This window comes from Triplophysa dalaica, chromosome 18 (assembly GCF_015846415.1).
Source record: "Triplophysa dalaica isolate WHDGS20190420 chromosome 18, ASM1584641v1, whole genome shotgun sequence".
Lineage (NCBI taxonomy): Eukaryota > Metazoa > Chordata > Actinopteri > Cypriniformes > Nemacheilidae > Triplophysa > Triplophysa dalaica.
In genome coordinates this window covers 12,692,460-12,706,600 of record NC_079559.1, presented here as the reverse complement: position 1 = coordinate 12,706,600, position 14,141 = coordinate 12,692,460, and the positions used below count along the sequence as shown (strand labels likewise).

General features: G+C 42.5%; 1 protein-coding gene across 6 annotated transcripts in view; it reads left to right on the top strand.

The window, feature by feature from the left end:
* Positions 1-14,141, top strand: part of pbx3b (pre-B-cell leukemia homeobox 3b) — a 75,067-nt gene that overhangs the window by 49,036 nt on the left and 11,890 nt on the right. For all 6 annotated transcript variants that reach the window (XM_056729877.1, XM_056729875.1, XM_056729873.1 and 3 more), the window contains exons 3-5: positions 9,738-9,979; positions 11,603-11,793; positions 13,560-13,695. In XM_056729877.1, coding sequence (XP_056585855.1) covers positions 9,738-9,979; positions 11,603-11,793; positions 13,560-13,695 — 569 coding nt within the window. The remainder of the gene's footprint in view (positions 1-9,737; positions 9,980-11,602; positions 11,794-13,559; positions 13,696-14,141) is intronic.

The window sequence follows — 14,141 nt, the reverse complement described above, 5'->3', positions numbered from 1 at the left end:
GGCTTTTGATTGGTCCGGAATTTCTGATGAAAAACGAAGTGCAGGACAATCGTTGATCCATTTTGGTGAAAGACTGTACGTTTTAATGCATATATATTCATATGAATTTGAACAATCTTATTTATAGATTGTGGTACGATTTGGTTTTGCGCCAGTGACGTTTGGTTTAAGGGAAGGGTTTTATACCACTTTATAGATATGCAACATGTTCATACTAAAAGCCCCCAAAACTTTGATTTCACAAGGACTAAGTGATTTAATAATATTGAGTAATAGTATACTTGAGGCTTATTGATGGAGCTGTGGGTGTACATAACACAAAAAAGAGCCTTAAACCTTCTTGAGACGTCTTGTTCCTTCGCACCTGCTTTGTGTGAAATGTAAAGGCTTTTGTAGAGCAGCATCGGCAAAATAATTGTGTGCGAGAGCCCTGTTGGCCATGCATCCTCTGTGATTGGAGCTCTGCAGGTTTCCTTGCCTCAGGATGGATAAGACAAGGCAATGCTAATCCGTAATTTGGAGTGTAGCTCTTGTCTGAAGGAAAGAAAGAAAGAAGAGACCCTTCAGAGGGTGCGCTCGCTCTCTCTCTCTCTCTCTCCGCTCCAGGCAGCAGAGTCTTTGCTATGGATTCACTGCAGCCAAATTTATATGATGGACTGTCAAATCTGGCACAGAGGACGCCATTGCAAAAAGTCATTTCTTTGGCACCGGATCACGGCCCAGCTGTACGTTTCTAACACTGCTTTTGTTGTTTATCAACACGCCCTCGCACACACGCGCACGTTTTGGAAAAAAGACACACGGGCATGTAACATGCAGGAACGCTCCAGCGAATTCGCAAATCGCACCGAGAGAAATGAAGAGAGCAGGCAGAGAGGATTCTGGGATTAGCGCGGCTGCATATTACAGGGATATTCGTCCGCCCAAAGCTTTTTATTCTCGCCTTGCGTGCAGCCGTGCTCACGCGTGTGCGTATAATGACACTAATACACCAGAACCTGCCGTTTGCGTGTCCTGTTTTTGTGTGTGCGTGACCTGGTTTTACATACTTCTCTCTTGCCTAATTAGGCAGTGCTGGAGAAGGACGAGGCGGCTCGCATAGATTAGTTGCCTGTGGGTATTTCATAAGTGCCTTTCAATGACACATTTGCATTATTTGCTGGGGGTGTACATTAAGAGGCACACTACCTTGGCCGCAAATGAAGGCCAGGAGCTTAATAAGACAAGAACAAATAACCAATGCAGATATTAACATGAAATATGCCAAGACAAAACAGGCTAGAAATTGAGAGAGTCGAAGGGGAAATGTAGAATATTGAAATGTAACAGTGCTCAAAGCTCATACACATATTTCATGCCATGAAGATGTTTGGAAAATGAAGAGGAGTTTTTTCCGCATTATCACCAGTAGACAAAATAGTTCATTTGGAGGGATTGTTTTAATGAACTGGTTAATATCCAAAATTCACTTTTTGGAGATTACATTACGGTACACGACAATTCTATACTGCAGTGTATGTGCAGTTTAGATTTTTTTAGAGGGTAGTTTACTCCAAAATGAAATTCTTCAATCATTTATTCATCCTCATGTCATTCCAAAACTGTATGACTTTCTTTTTTCTGCAAAACACAAAAGAAGATATTTTGAAGAAACGTTGGTATCCAAAGAACACTGGCCTCCATTGATTTCCACTGTATCCATCTTTTTTTTGTGTTCCACTGCAAAAACAACATTCATATACAAGTTATAAATAACATAAACAACATACAGATTTTTTATTTTGCGGGTGAACCGTCCATTTAATGACCTGTCAAGGACTAGGGCCTCTACCACAGTATGTGCACCCTCAGCATCTTGACCGTTGACTAATTACACATACAGGCTAAACAAATGATTGAATAAAGCTCAGGCCGGCCAAAGCCAGTGACCCTTTGAGATCCAGCACAGGAGCCCATGCTGAATAGGTCCCGTCAGGTCACTGTGTGCGAGCGAGTGTGTCGATCTATGTCACTACGGCCTTGCGCTCCGCTTTGGCCGGCCTCTATGCAAACACACAAGCGTGCACGGTCGCTGACCACTGTGGTTCTTGGCCCGGGGCCGACTCCATGTCCAGGAGGGCGCACACACATACAAAGAGGCAGTGACAGAGGCTCTCTTGTTTAGCCGGTCTCACTCTCTCTGTCTGTCTCGCATTCTCAGTCCTCTCCCCCTGGACTATCACGCTGTGTGTCACTTCAGACAAATGTCAGCTCCTCAACGGGACAGTGATTAATTTTGGTGTGCTTGGCAAAATGTCTACAAGATGTTTGTTTGGGTTATCTTTTCCCACCCCTGTCTTCCCTCGCCTCCTCCTCTCCCTCACGCTGTCAGAAACCTCTCTCCTGGGGAGAGGAAACGCATCATCATCCAGGGACATGGGCTACCTGAACTGACAGGAAATCCTCTACTCTGACTGCTGCCACTTTTAGTCACGTCTCCGTTTCTCGCTCTTTGTCTTTCCGTTGTTCGGTCTCTCTTGCTATTTTGCATTTAAAATTCAGATGTTTAGAACTTAGATGCCCAGCTGCCGCTCTGAGGTGTGTGCATGTTGTCACGCATCACTGTCAGCGGTCCTGATTAGCTTATCATTCCGGGGGAAGGGAGAGATACTGTGTATCATCAACATCATCATTCCTTCCGGACAAACACAGTTGTCTCTCTCTCTCGTCTTTTATAGTCTCCTTCAATCTAAGCCCACTGATCATTCATTCACATTTGCAATTTAGAATAAAATTTCAATTTTAGCAACCATGTATAAGTAGAATAATTCACCGTAAAACTAAAATTCACCGGAACACAAAAAAGAAGATATTTTGAGAAATGTCTCACTGGTTTTATGTCCATACATTGGAAGTCAATGGGAGACAGTGTTGTTTGGTTACCGACATTCTTCAAAATATCTTTTTTGTCTGTTTTGCTGAAGATAAAATGAGGGTAGATTAATGCTGAAAGAATTTACATTTTTGGGTGAACTATCCGTTTAAGTATGCAAGTATGAAGAAATTATTTTCACTCAAAGCATTTATGTGATGTCACAAACGGCCTTCTCTGTTTCCCGCATCTCACTTTATTATTGTGGTTAATGTTGCATTTCCCGGGAACTGTGTAATTATATATATATATTTGAAGCATATACCATAGCTTAACCACCTCAGAGCTCATAGCAGACCTGTCTTGAAAGGTTTAGATGCGTGTTATTATGTTACACTTTATGATCTCTATATAGAAAATAAATAGGAAATTTACATCCAGAACTACATTGCAGGTGGACCAGACCTTAACCCAATGTTAAACAGTACGACAATGTGAATCTTCCCCTCTTTTACATCTTGAAATGTAGATCCACACATTCTATTCGTCTATCATAGTTGATGGGCAGACCGGTCCGCATGAGGAGGTTTCTCAGTACATGCACCCCGGTCGGCTGTGGGGTAATAGAGTCCCTCTAGTGTGTGACTGGGGCTGTGATTGTGCCGGCTGAGTCGATTTGGTGGGAGGGCGCAGTGCACTGGCCTCCCCAGTGCGGTCTCAGGTATGGTAATTAGTCTGTCATTAACATTGGGAATAGCTAATGTGTATTAATGTGTTAATGGCATGTTAATTACCCTACATGTGAGAGCGAGAGAGAGCCCGGAGGCGCTTTCCCCTGCGTTCTCATTGCCATGTGGATGTAGGCCAAGACTCATAAATGGACTACAGATACAGTACACATGCAGAGAGAGAGACACTTAGAGACGTTTTAACATTGCAGATTTTTTCTGTTGTTGTACTTGGCAGAACAAAAGCTTTTCAGAAGCGATCCGATCCACTTGAGCGGTTTGGCGGCTTTCTGATCTTCAAGTTTCTCAAACAGACAGGCGTGATCGAGTCTGATAATGAAAGGGAGGCGGAATGCGTGGTCTTAGATGTGTACGTCTGCCGGTGTGTGTGTGCATGTCCACGGCACATCGTAATTGCGAAGCTGATTCAATGCCAAAGGTGTTTTGTAATCCTGCCTAAACTCGGCCCACCTTAGAAGCTACAGTCAGTTTTGTTTGATCCAGTTAACCCCCACCGCCAGCCTGTGGATGCATACAGAAACACACATGTATTGACAATAGCCTTGGATTTTCAACCTGTATGGCTACATTTTTCTTTGGAACACAAAAGAAGATATTTTGAGAAATGTCTTGGTGGTTTTGTGTCCATACAATGGTAGTCAATGGGAGACGGTGTTGTTTGGTTACCGACATTCTTCAAAATATCTTCTTTTGTGTTCTGCAGGAGAACAAAGTCAAAAAGGTTTGAAATGACACAATAGTGAGTAAACTATGCATGTTTAAACATTTTAATAGCACATTATTTACAATATTCATTAAGCAAACCCTGACACACACACAGTTTCATGGTCATGAACAGCCAAGCACCGCTTTGCTCTGAGAGAGAGATGACCTTTCTAGATATTGACAGGAAATAAATTCCCTTTCGATTAGTTAGCTTTGGGAGACCTACACGGATCGATGCAATTAGACGTGCCAAGGTGTCGATATGCGCTGGTCTCCTCCAGAGAAGCTCATCGAACGGAAAATAAAGAAGAGAGAGGGGGAATAAGGGGTTAGAGGTCAGTTGGAGGTGTATTGAACAAAACTCGCAGACCACGGATGCATGAAAGAGAGCGCGGGAGCAGAAATCACTCACACGCGGAGGATATCTGAATCACTGGAAATTTCTTCCCTGTCTCCTCATGTTGCTTCAGCAACCCTGACGTTGCTTCTGATATGAACTAACACGGGAAAGCGCTTCTGCTGTCAGCGCATCACAGCCGAATTTAAGCCTTCCGTTAAATGGACGAACGGAAAATAACAACTTTGTTGTCTAGGGTTTGTGTGTAAACGCAAACACGCGAGTGGCTGACCGTACTGGAGAGTAAAGCACTTTCAGAGGCGTGTATGTGTATGTGTGTGTGTGTTAAGAGCTCCAACGGTGCGCATTAACACAGCGGGATGAGTCTTTATGGCTCTCATGGCCACTCTTAAGTGATGGGAGTAAACAAGGTAAGGGTCAGAGGTCAGGCGTAAGGGCATGCCCGGTGCCTGAGGGACAGATTGGGAGAGACAGACAGGCGTGGTGTAAATTTGCTATAATTGTTATGACGGTTCACAGGTGTCGAATATTCTCCGCTGTTAGAAGGTCTTCAGAGCGTTTTTAGATGAGGTGTGTAATTTATGCGTGGAAAAGCAGAGAAATCTTTTACAAGCACCAGACTTTTAAGAGAAGGCAAACTACTAAGGGCTTGCTAACTGTTATTTGTGCACATTAAGCTTGGAGAGCAGAGGGAAGGGTTTTTATACCCATTTCGCTTTTATGTATACATGTATATTTATGCATTAGATGGATCCAAAGTGACTTGCGTTGCATTCAAGCTTTAAATTGTATTACTTTGTATTTTTCACGTTTCATGGATATCAAAACCATAACTGTTGCTTTGCTCTGCCAGTTTGGTTATGCGAGCATGCGTTTTAATATTTAATCATTGAATACTATTTCAATGTATTTATTTTCAATGTGATTTGTTTTACAATATTTTGTGAAAGCCTTACGCCGGTAGCACGCCACAGTTTTCCCCCTCAGCGCTTCTCCTTTTTGAGCTGATGAAATCAAGTGACAGCTCTCTGTGTAATTGGGACCGGTTCTTCTTCATTTGTTGTGCGTATTTTTAGGGAACTGGTGAAGTTGAAGCTTGGCCTCCATTCTTCAAACGAGCTCCAAACCCCCTTTCATCCATTTACTATGTTACCAGGAACGTTGCATCAGACCCAGCTGTGTGGAACAGAGCTTTCTCAGTCGCCTCGGCTCGGAGTATCAGTCAAAAGAGAAAAGTTTAAAGGCGAAAAACGAATGTTTTGTGCTAGTACCTAGCATTGTTGAGTGAGTTTAACGTTAAAGCCGGGGATGAAGGAATGCGCGGGGTGCGTGGCGTCTACCTGCCGTCAAGCTTATGCCGGGAGTGAGGTATTAGGTAAATCCAGTACAGATATCTGTGACTAAAGCGATGGAAATTCTCAGCTGCGCATTTGCAGCTTTGCAGCCGATGAGAGATTTAATCACCGCAAAGCCTATTTTACCAATATCATGGCGCGATGTTTACATTGCTCATCCTAAAAGTGTAGCTGCTTAGCTTAAAGAAAATCACAGGCCTCGGGATGAAATAACCTGCTGTGGGGATGTGATAGCGCTAATTCATTTCAGACATATTGGGGTTTAGTTTGAAATGATAAAAGTGTTGCTACGACGGAAGAGATTTGGTTGTTTCTTATTTGTCTGGATCCGCTGTAAGCCAGAAGTCAGAGGAATAGCGTAGACATAATAAAATGTGAGAAAAGCACAAGCAGGGAAAGAATATTTTAAATGAAAATATGAGTTTCTTTTGCTCAACTGGTAGAATGCTTGGTTGTGGGTTTGGGAAAACACATACTGATAAAAATACACCTTGAATCCACTGAAAAATGTTTTAAAAGTATCCACCTAATGGAAGTCCATATAAACATATACAAGATAAAAAGAAATAGGTTACAAAAAGAGCTTGAGCGTTTGGGAGGGAACTGGATGATATAACAAGAAACAACTTGACTCTTATTTCTGTGGTTAAAAGAAAGCGGCCCCATAAACCACAGTGCTGTGCGCTCGAAGCTTTTGCAGCAGGTGGAGGTGGAAGAAAGAGGGGGGTGGTGGGGGCTATGTGTCTACAAACCTGCCCGTTATGGATGGCTCTCCTGGGCTGCCGTGGCACCAACGCACCCTGTCTGCAGCCTGGAGGGCCCCGGCGCGCTCTCCGCACAGCCGAGTAATCATTTTTATCCTCACCATTTTCCAAATAGAAATGGACACGTATGATAAAAGTGTCAGGGCCGGTGTGGGCGACAGACCCTTCTAACTGCATTACACGTCACATTCTCGCGTCCCTCTCTGTTGCGCTTTGCCCGCGAACGGCCCCGTTATTGCTTGCAGGAACTCGGCGGTAATATAAAGCGCGAGACAAGCAGCTCTTTACGGTCCTAGATTATTTGGTTTGAATGAAACTGCTGATTTATGTCCGTTTAAGTGAAAAGCTCGGTAAATTCCCCCTGCTGCGTTTCCTGTTCTGGTCCTTCAGGAGAAACCGAGCGGAATGGCAGTGACAACCGTGGCTGGTGTGGAGAGGTGTCAGCTGTGGTATGTTTAATATACCTGACAGCGATGTGAAAAATAAACGAACGTGCTACATGAAGCCGCTGGGCCCTTAACATAACGCGTAACAACGTAAACCAAACACAAACTGCATATTTGCGTTACCTTGCGAGCGTATCGTTGACATCTGGGTCATCTGGAATGTATAACTTTTCTAACGATCGTATTTGTGTAAAAACGTCTGAGAGTATTTTTAAGGCTACTTCACTTTGCATCAACAAACACTAACATTTCAAACATAATGATACACACCAACAAGCTTAACAGATCCAACACAGGATAGCAAACACAAGAGCTCTTGACGCAATGTGAACGTGACAAAAACATCTGCTGACGGTTGTTGTAACATCTGAGAGAAAACATTACGTACACATGTTATCAGTGTAGTGATGTGAATATACATGAGAATACCAAATGATAAGTCCGAATAAATTTCAGTGAGAGTATCAAAAAAATGTCAACGCTAAAGAAACGCAACAAAACAAGTGGCTGGAAGTTATACTAATGACTTCTTGGTCCCATTCGCCAGTGTTTTGGCAAAACATATATCACCCCTGTTTGGTTAATTTTGTGTGAGTGTGTTTGTGTACGACTGCTCATGGAGTCACTGGAGCAGGGTCATGTTGTCCCTCGTGTGGCCTTGGCTATCCACGCTGACACTGCATTGTCCAACACGGCCAGCTGAACGTCTCACACAAATGACCTCATTCATCCTCTGCTTCTCACACCATTACACCCCGTGGCCTAATATCACCAGCACATACGTGAGCTAACACCTGATCAATACCGCGCGGGACGGGCGGCGGCCTCAATCGGGGACCCAGGCTGGAGGGTACCGGCCTTTAGATTTGTCCTGTTAGCGGAGTAAATGGTCTCCTCGTGTTGACGGCACCTTTTCTTTGTTTATTTATAAAATCGGGATAGCTTGAGTGTCTGAGTGCGGTGGGGGTTTGTTTGTGCGCGGGGCGTGATTGCCGAGGGCCTTGATGGATTGTAGCGTGTGTAGTTTTTTTTGTGGTTGTACGGGAGCGAAGTCTTGAATCTGTTTGGAAAACCACAAAACCGACATGTAAATATTTGTTTTAATGCGTGCGAGAAAAGGAACTGAGTGTAAGTAAAGCATTGCAAATGCAGTGACAGTTTATCCGTTTTTTTGGGGGGGGGTTAGTGGGCCTGAATGTGTAATATTATCTAAAAATAAGCACTTTTCCCAATCATACGTATTTATATGTGTTGTTTTTATAACCGTGTTTTAATTCAGCAACTACATGGAATATCCAGAGGTTTGCAAATTCTGTCGCATTGCAAGACCCTGAGAATTTACACGCTTCAAAGCTGTAAAAAAACACCTTTTTTATAAATAAAGATTAAATGTATAAATACAGCGAATGGACACAATGTTTCCCATTGATTTCTGGCTTTTGTCTTCTGCCATAAAGCTAGAGTTGCCAGCACAGGTGCTCCCGCTCACATTCTGAATGAGAACTAATTAGGATTTACTGAAAGATAGAGACGAATGAAAAGACGAGAAAAGATGAAAAGAAAATGAAAGAACTGGACAGACCACGTGACCCAATAACAAAGGCAGAAGGCCATAGCCGAAGACAAAGAATGACTGTGTCATCTTAGAGCGGCACCATTACAAATACATGTTAAGATTAAAATGTTTGATTAAAATCGTTTTTTTCTGCTTCATTATTTTCCTATGAATGAAGTTCATTACACAAACACACACACACAGAGAGAGAGAGAGAGGCAAGCACTGATGAGGAAGTTTGTAATCAATCTTAATGGCTCTTTACTGCTCCAAGGTTCATTATGAATATCAAGCAAACACAATGAGCTATCTTTCACCCTCGTATCGATTGCTATGCAAATTTACATACATTTCGTGCAGCCTCGCCTCTGCGGTGAGGAGAACCGGGTTGTATAATAAAACAGTTTGTTAACAACAAAACATAACAGCACTTGTGTGAACTGTTATTACGCTGCTCTCACGATTTTGGAACAGCAGGCGAGCACACACACAGACAGAGCGAGAGTCTTTCTGTTTAGCGTCAGCTCTGTGAGGAGAGGTGTGTGTCATTCGGTGAGTGTCCCTGTCATGTATGGCTGCTTGTACATACGCCGTGTGTGCAGTGTGCTGTGTAAATTCGAGAAGGCAGCATTGCAAACCAGAGAAAAACTCATTCGTACCTACGGGCCATTTTAGCAGTCTCTCAATACCCCCAGTAGTCGGATCTGTCTCGCTTTAACTCAAGCATGGCGTAGCCATATTTGATGGCCTTGACTGCATATCACACTACAAGTAATGAAGGTATCGTTTAAGATGAACATATATAATTCAGTTTCATAATTCAAGCCTCATGAGTGATGTATATTTGCCAAAGAATGCCAATATTCAAGCAACAAAATGTATAATTTGTATACAATAAATACAAGACACACAGAACATGGTATGTAATTTCACCGACCTGTTTTTGTTTACTAGGTCTTAGTATCCGCGGGGCTCAGGAAGAGGACCCGCCAGATCCTCAGCTGATGCGTCTTGACAACATGCTTCTGGCGGAGGGCGTGTCGGGACCGGAGAAGGGCGGAGGATCGGCGGCGGCTGCAGCAGCGGCGGCAGCGGCAGGAAGTCCCACCGACAACTCCATCGAACACTCGGACTACAGGGCCAAACTCTCTCAGATCAGACAGATCTACCACACCGAGCTGGAGAAATATGAACAGGTGAAAAATGAACCTGGTCTGGTCTGGTCTAGTCCAAGATCTTAAGAAGCTAGTTTTGTGGGATTATTAGTATTAAAAGGCTTTTTTTGGCTAAATGGATTACCTTTTGCTACAGTGACCTTGATTTTGGAGTAAAACTATGGTCGTACAAAACGTAATCTGTTTGCCAAAAAACGGTTACATTAACAGTCCTGCACACATTTATATTGATCATATGGATGTAAAAGGACCCGTCTTGCTGTTTAGTCTGAATAAAGGATTTCACTGAAGCTTTATGACAGGTTTAAAGCAAGACTCAAAGAACTTCATCTGAACTAAAGGTGTCAGAGGTCCAAACCTCAGCTTGCACTTTCCGGTTTATATTCCTGTCTGTCACGATTATAACTGAGAGCGGATGTGATTTACGGCGATATTTAGACATAAGGACATTTTCAACTTACCTGACCTCAGAACAGCGGTAGTCTAGACATCCTCTTATAAATATTGAGCAGACGCTTTTAGTTACAGCGTGGAGAGAAGCCTCTTATTGCAAAGTGTTGCTATGCAGGACTTACTGCTTCATTGAGGTCATGTATTGATTCTTTAATGGAGCTGACATTAATTTTTGATTCAGCGCTTTACTTATTTTCCTCATAAACAAGGATGAGGGGAAGGGTTGCCTTTCTGAGATGTGATGTAACTAAAGAAGGGGTTTGGGGGGATATTCCTACAAAAAGAAATCGTGTTTGTGCTCCACTTGTCCATAAAAACGGTACTTACGCAATGAACAGTAACGGTCTTATTTGTAAATAACAATCTTTTTAATGATATGGAAGTTGTTTTAGCTGATAGCCTTGTCAGGCAATGGGCTAAATTAGTCTGATTAACATCCAGCTGTTCAAAAAAGAGAGCGTGCGGAAAAGGTGGCACAAACCTTTCGTCCTAACTAAATGCGTCTTTCTTAAGGGCGTTGCTTGATTTTAATTATCTAAATGTAAATACTTAACGAATTTTCTACCGAGTAATGAGCTAAAGTGTGCACTACCTAAATGAGTTATTTTAATTAATCATGTATGAACTGCTTTAACGAAAAGCTGTTCTGAATTCTACGGCATCTGGACAGGTGCCAAATTGCAAATCGGCATTTGCGTTCATAGATGACTGCAACTGTTAGGCATTCCGAGTCCTCGGTAGCGCTACAAACAGGATGGACGGAGTTTTCCATTCAAGAGGAGCGGCTTTGAACTTGCTTCAAAAATTGCTGATTGCCGCTCCAGAGAGCTTCAAACGAACGATAGCGCTGCTTCTGCCGCATAACGTCAAAGAGAATATATCTCACCAGGCTGAGAGTACATAACTGTTCCAAATAAAGAGTCGATATCTAGGATGTTTTTTAAATTTGAAGCGAGGCGACGCATGAATCGTAAATTCAAAAATTATTTATTAGCAGCTGAGGCTCCGTAGTTGGTCCTAATGACTTCAGAGGCTGAATACAGCTCAATATAATTCTACAAACTGCATGCATCTCATCAGCCGTTGTTAATTTGGTTTTGTGCGATACGTTTTACTCCTTTATTCTCACGTGGATTCTACTCATAGTGCAGGAAAGCTGGATCTTTATACAATTGTTGCGTTTCTCCACAGGCATGTAATGAGTTCACCACCCACGTCATGAACCTGTTGAGGGAGCAGTCTCGCACACGGCCCATCTCGCCCAAAGAGATCGAGCGTATGGTCAGCATCATCCACCGCAAATTCAGCTCCATCCAAATGCAGCTTAAACAGAGCACCTGTGAGGCTGTAATGATCCTGAGGTCCCGCTTCCTTGATGCCAGGTTAGTATGAGCACTGTTCTAAGAATGATTTTCTTTTGCATGTCCAAAATAAACTGGAACTGCTTTGCAGCTTTACTTGTTCTGCTGTGTATGTGAAGATAACTAGTTTAAAATACCAAAATAGTCATTTGACCTTTAACCTCAAAGTTTGTTCAGGCACAGCCATTGAACCCACAGCATTTGTTTGCTTGGGCATCATCAGCATACCAAAACAAGCTGCATTATCCAACCATTAGTGGTTAAGATGCGCTTTTGCCAAGACAAGAGCTCGAGAGCCTAGAAGCCATCCACTGAACGCAATCATGCTAAGCACCTGAAAGCAGTTAAGAGTTTTATAGAGTGGAAATGAAGTCATTTGCGTTTGGTGGGTAGGAGGTCATCAGCAGGTGGTCCAGATTACTGTAATCACAAACAGTTGGTGGAGGAGATCTGGAGAGGCAGAGAAGGGAGAGAAATGACTAGGCAAGAGCGAAAAAGAGTGAGTGTGGATCAAGAGGTTTCAAGTGGAGCGGATGCACAATCGTTCGGCCGGCCACTCGTGTGAAAAAGCATTAAACAAGACGAGAAAATGCAGCCGGCGCTTAACAGCGGTAGGCCCCGAGTTGGGGTGAGGGAGGGGGGTGGAGGGTCGCGGGGTGGGCCGTACTGGGTGGCGGTAAATGCAGCTCCATCAGGCCATGCCCTGGTACTTGAGGAACAGTGCTCAGCTGCCCATGGTCTGATTTCCTTAATGTCCCAAGATACATACGGCTCTGACTGGGAATGCTCGAGCACCTCTAAATGCCCCCATCAGAGCGAAAGAGAGATGGAAAGCCGTTGCGCTCGCTGCTCTAAACGCTGAACATTTCACGCTTTGCCTAGAGCTCGACCAATGATGTGACTGCATCCGTTCGGGTGTCTACATGTCTATTCTTAATACAGACTTTCCAAAACTGCTTATTTGATTCCAGCCAACAACTTCATTATGAGTTTGGCTGTTATCCTCTCAGCAGAGAATGGGTCAAGAGGGTCGACTAGTCAATTAGCAAAGCCGTCTAGTTTATATTTTTTCATAGTTAAGATATTTTAGAAGGTGTGCTATGTATTTTCCATTTTGAAAACAATGTTTATTCATATTATACTTACCTAAAATAAGTATACTTAGTCTTTTTATGTACATTTTAGAAAAACAAGTTTGAACTAGTTGTGTACTCAAATATACTACAACATTTCCTACTACACTATACTTAAAAGTACACCATAACGTAGGCCAGTTTTGTCCTAAATAGTATTGGAATTTCAAGTATACTAGTGTAGTAGTAGTTAGTACATGTAGTATACTTAAAAATATACGCAAACTTTGCTTAATTATGCTTAAAAGACTTAAAGTATACGTATCTTCTGTAAATGTTTGCTAATTTAAACATCTTAAAATTGGTAAGTTAAAAGTAGTCTAACTTTTAAAACTGTGTCGTAAGACCTCTGTGTTATGTTTGATTTTAATGAACTACATCTAACTGTTTTGGAAAACATTACATCATACAAACGATAAAACCTTAAAAGCTCCCCTAAGAAACGTGTCTGTAGTTTCATGTTTTAGAAAATATATATTAAACCACTTTTTAGTTTAATTTTTTATTATTTAATGTCTCTCTCCATGATCATGGCATTAAAAAGAGAAAAGAAAAGAAAAAAATAAGTCTGATGTTTGAAAACATATAGGCACAACTCTATGCATTATTCAATTCTCCTTATTGTTTTCAACTGCATTCATCCTTTTATTTCAGACGGAAACGGCGGAACTTCAGCAAGCAGGCAACAGAGATCCTGAACGAGTACTTTTACTCACATCTTAGTAACCCTTATCCAAGCGAAGAGGCCAAAGAGGAGCTGGCTAAGAAGTGCAGCATAACAGTATCCCAGGTGAGCTCACCATTCAATGCTCATATCATTTATGTTTGATAGTTTGGAAAGAACGACAAACAGGTCAAAGCCTTCAATTTGTCCCCATGTCAAGAGTCCAGGTCAAAAAAGGTTGATTCCAGAACGATAATAAGTATGAATATACGATATATCTCTCTCTCGTTGTGCCCTTCGTTCCTCTTGTCACTGTCTGGCATGCATACCTGTTTGCTCTAACACATCAGTCTGATACTTCCACCGAGCTGCGTCTCAAGCAGGGCCTGAAGACACAGCGTGTACCCTGTTGTGGATGGATGCCACAGTTTGTGGTGATCTGTGTCAGTCATTGTGTTTTAGAGTAAATGTGTGTGTGTGTGGAAGAGAGTGCATGTGTGCCGAAGAGTGGAGGAATGAAGAGAGATAAACTTTATTTTAGGTGCACATTCAGGGAATAAATTCGTCCTTCA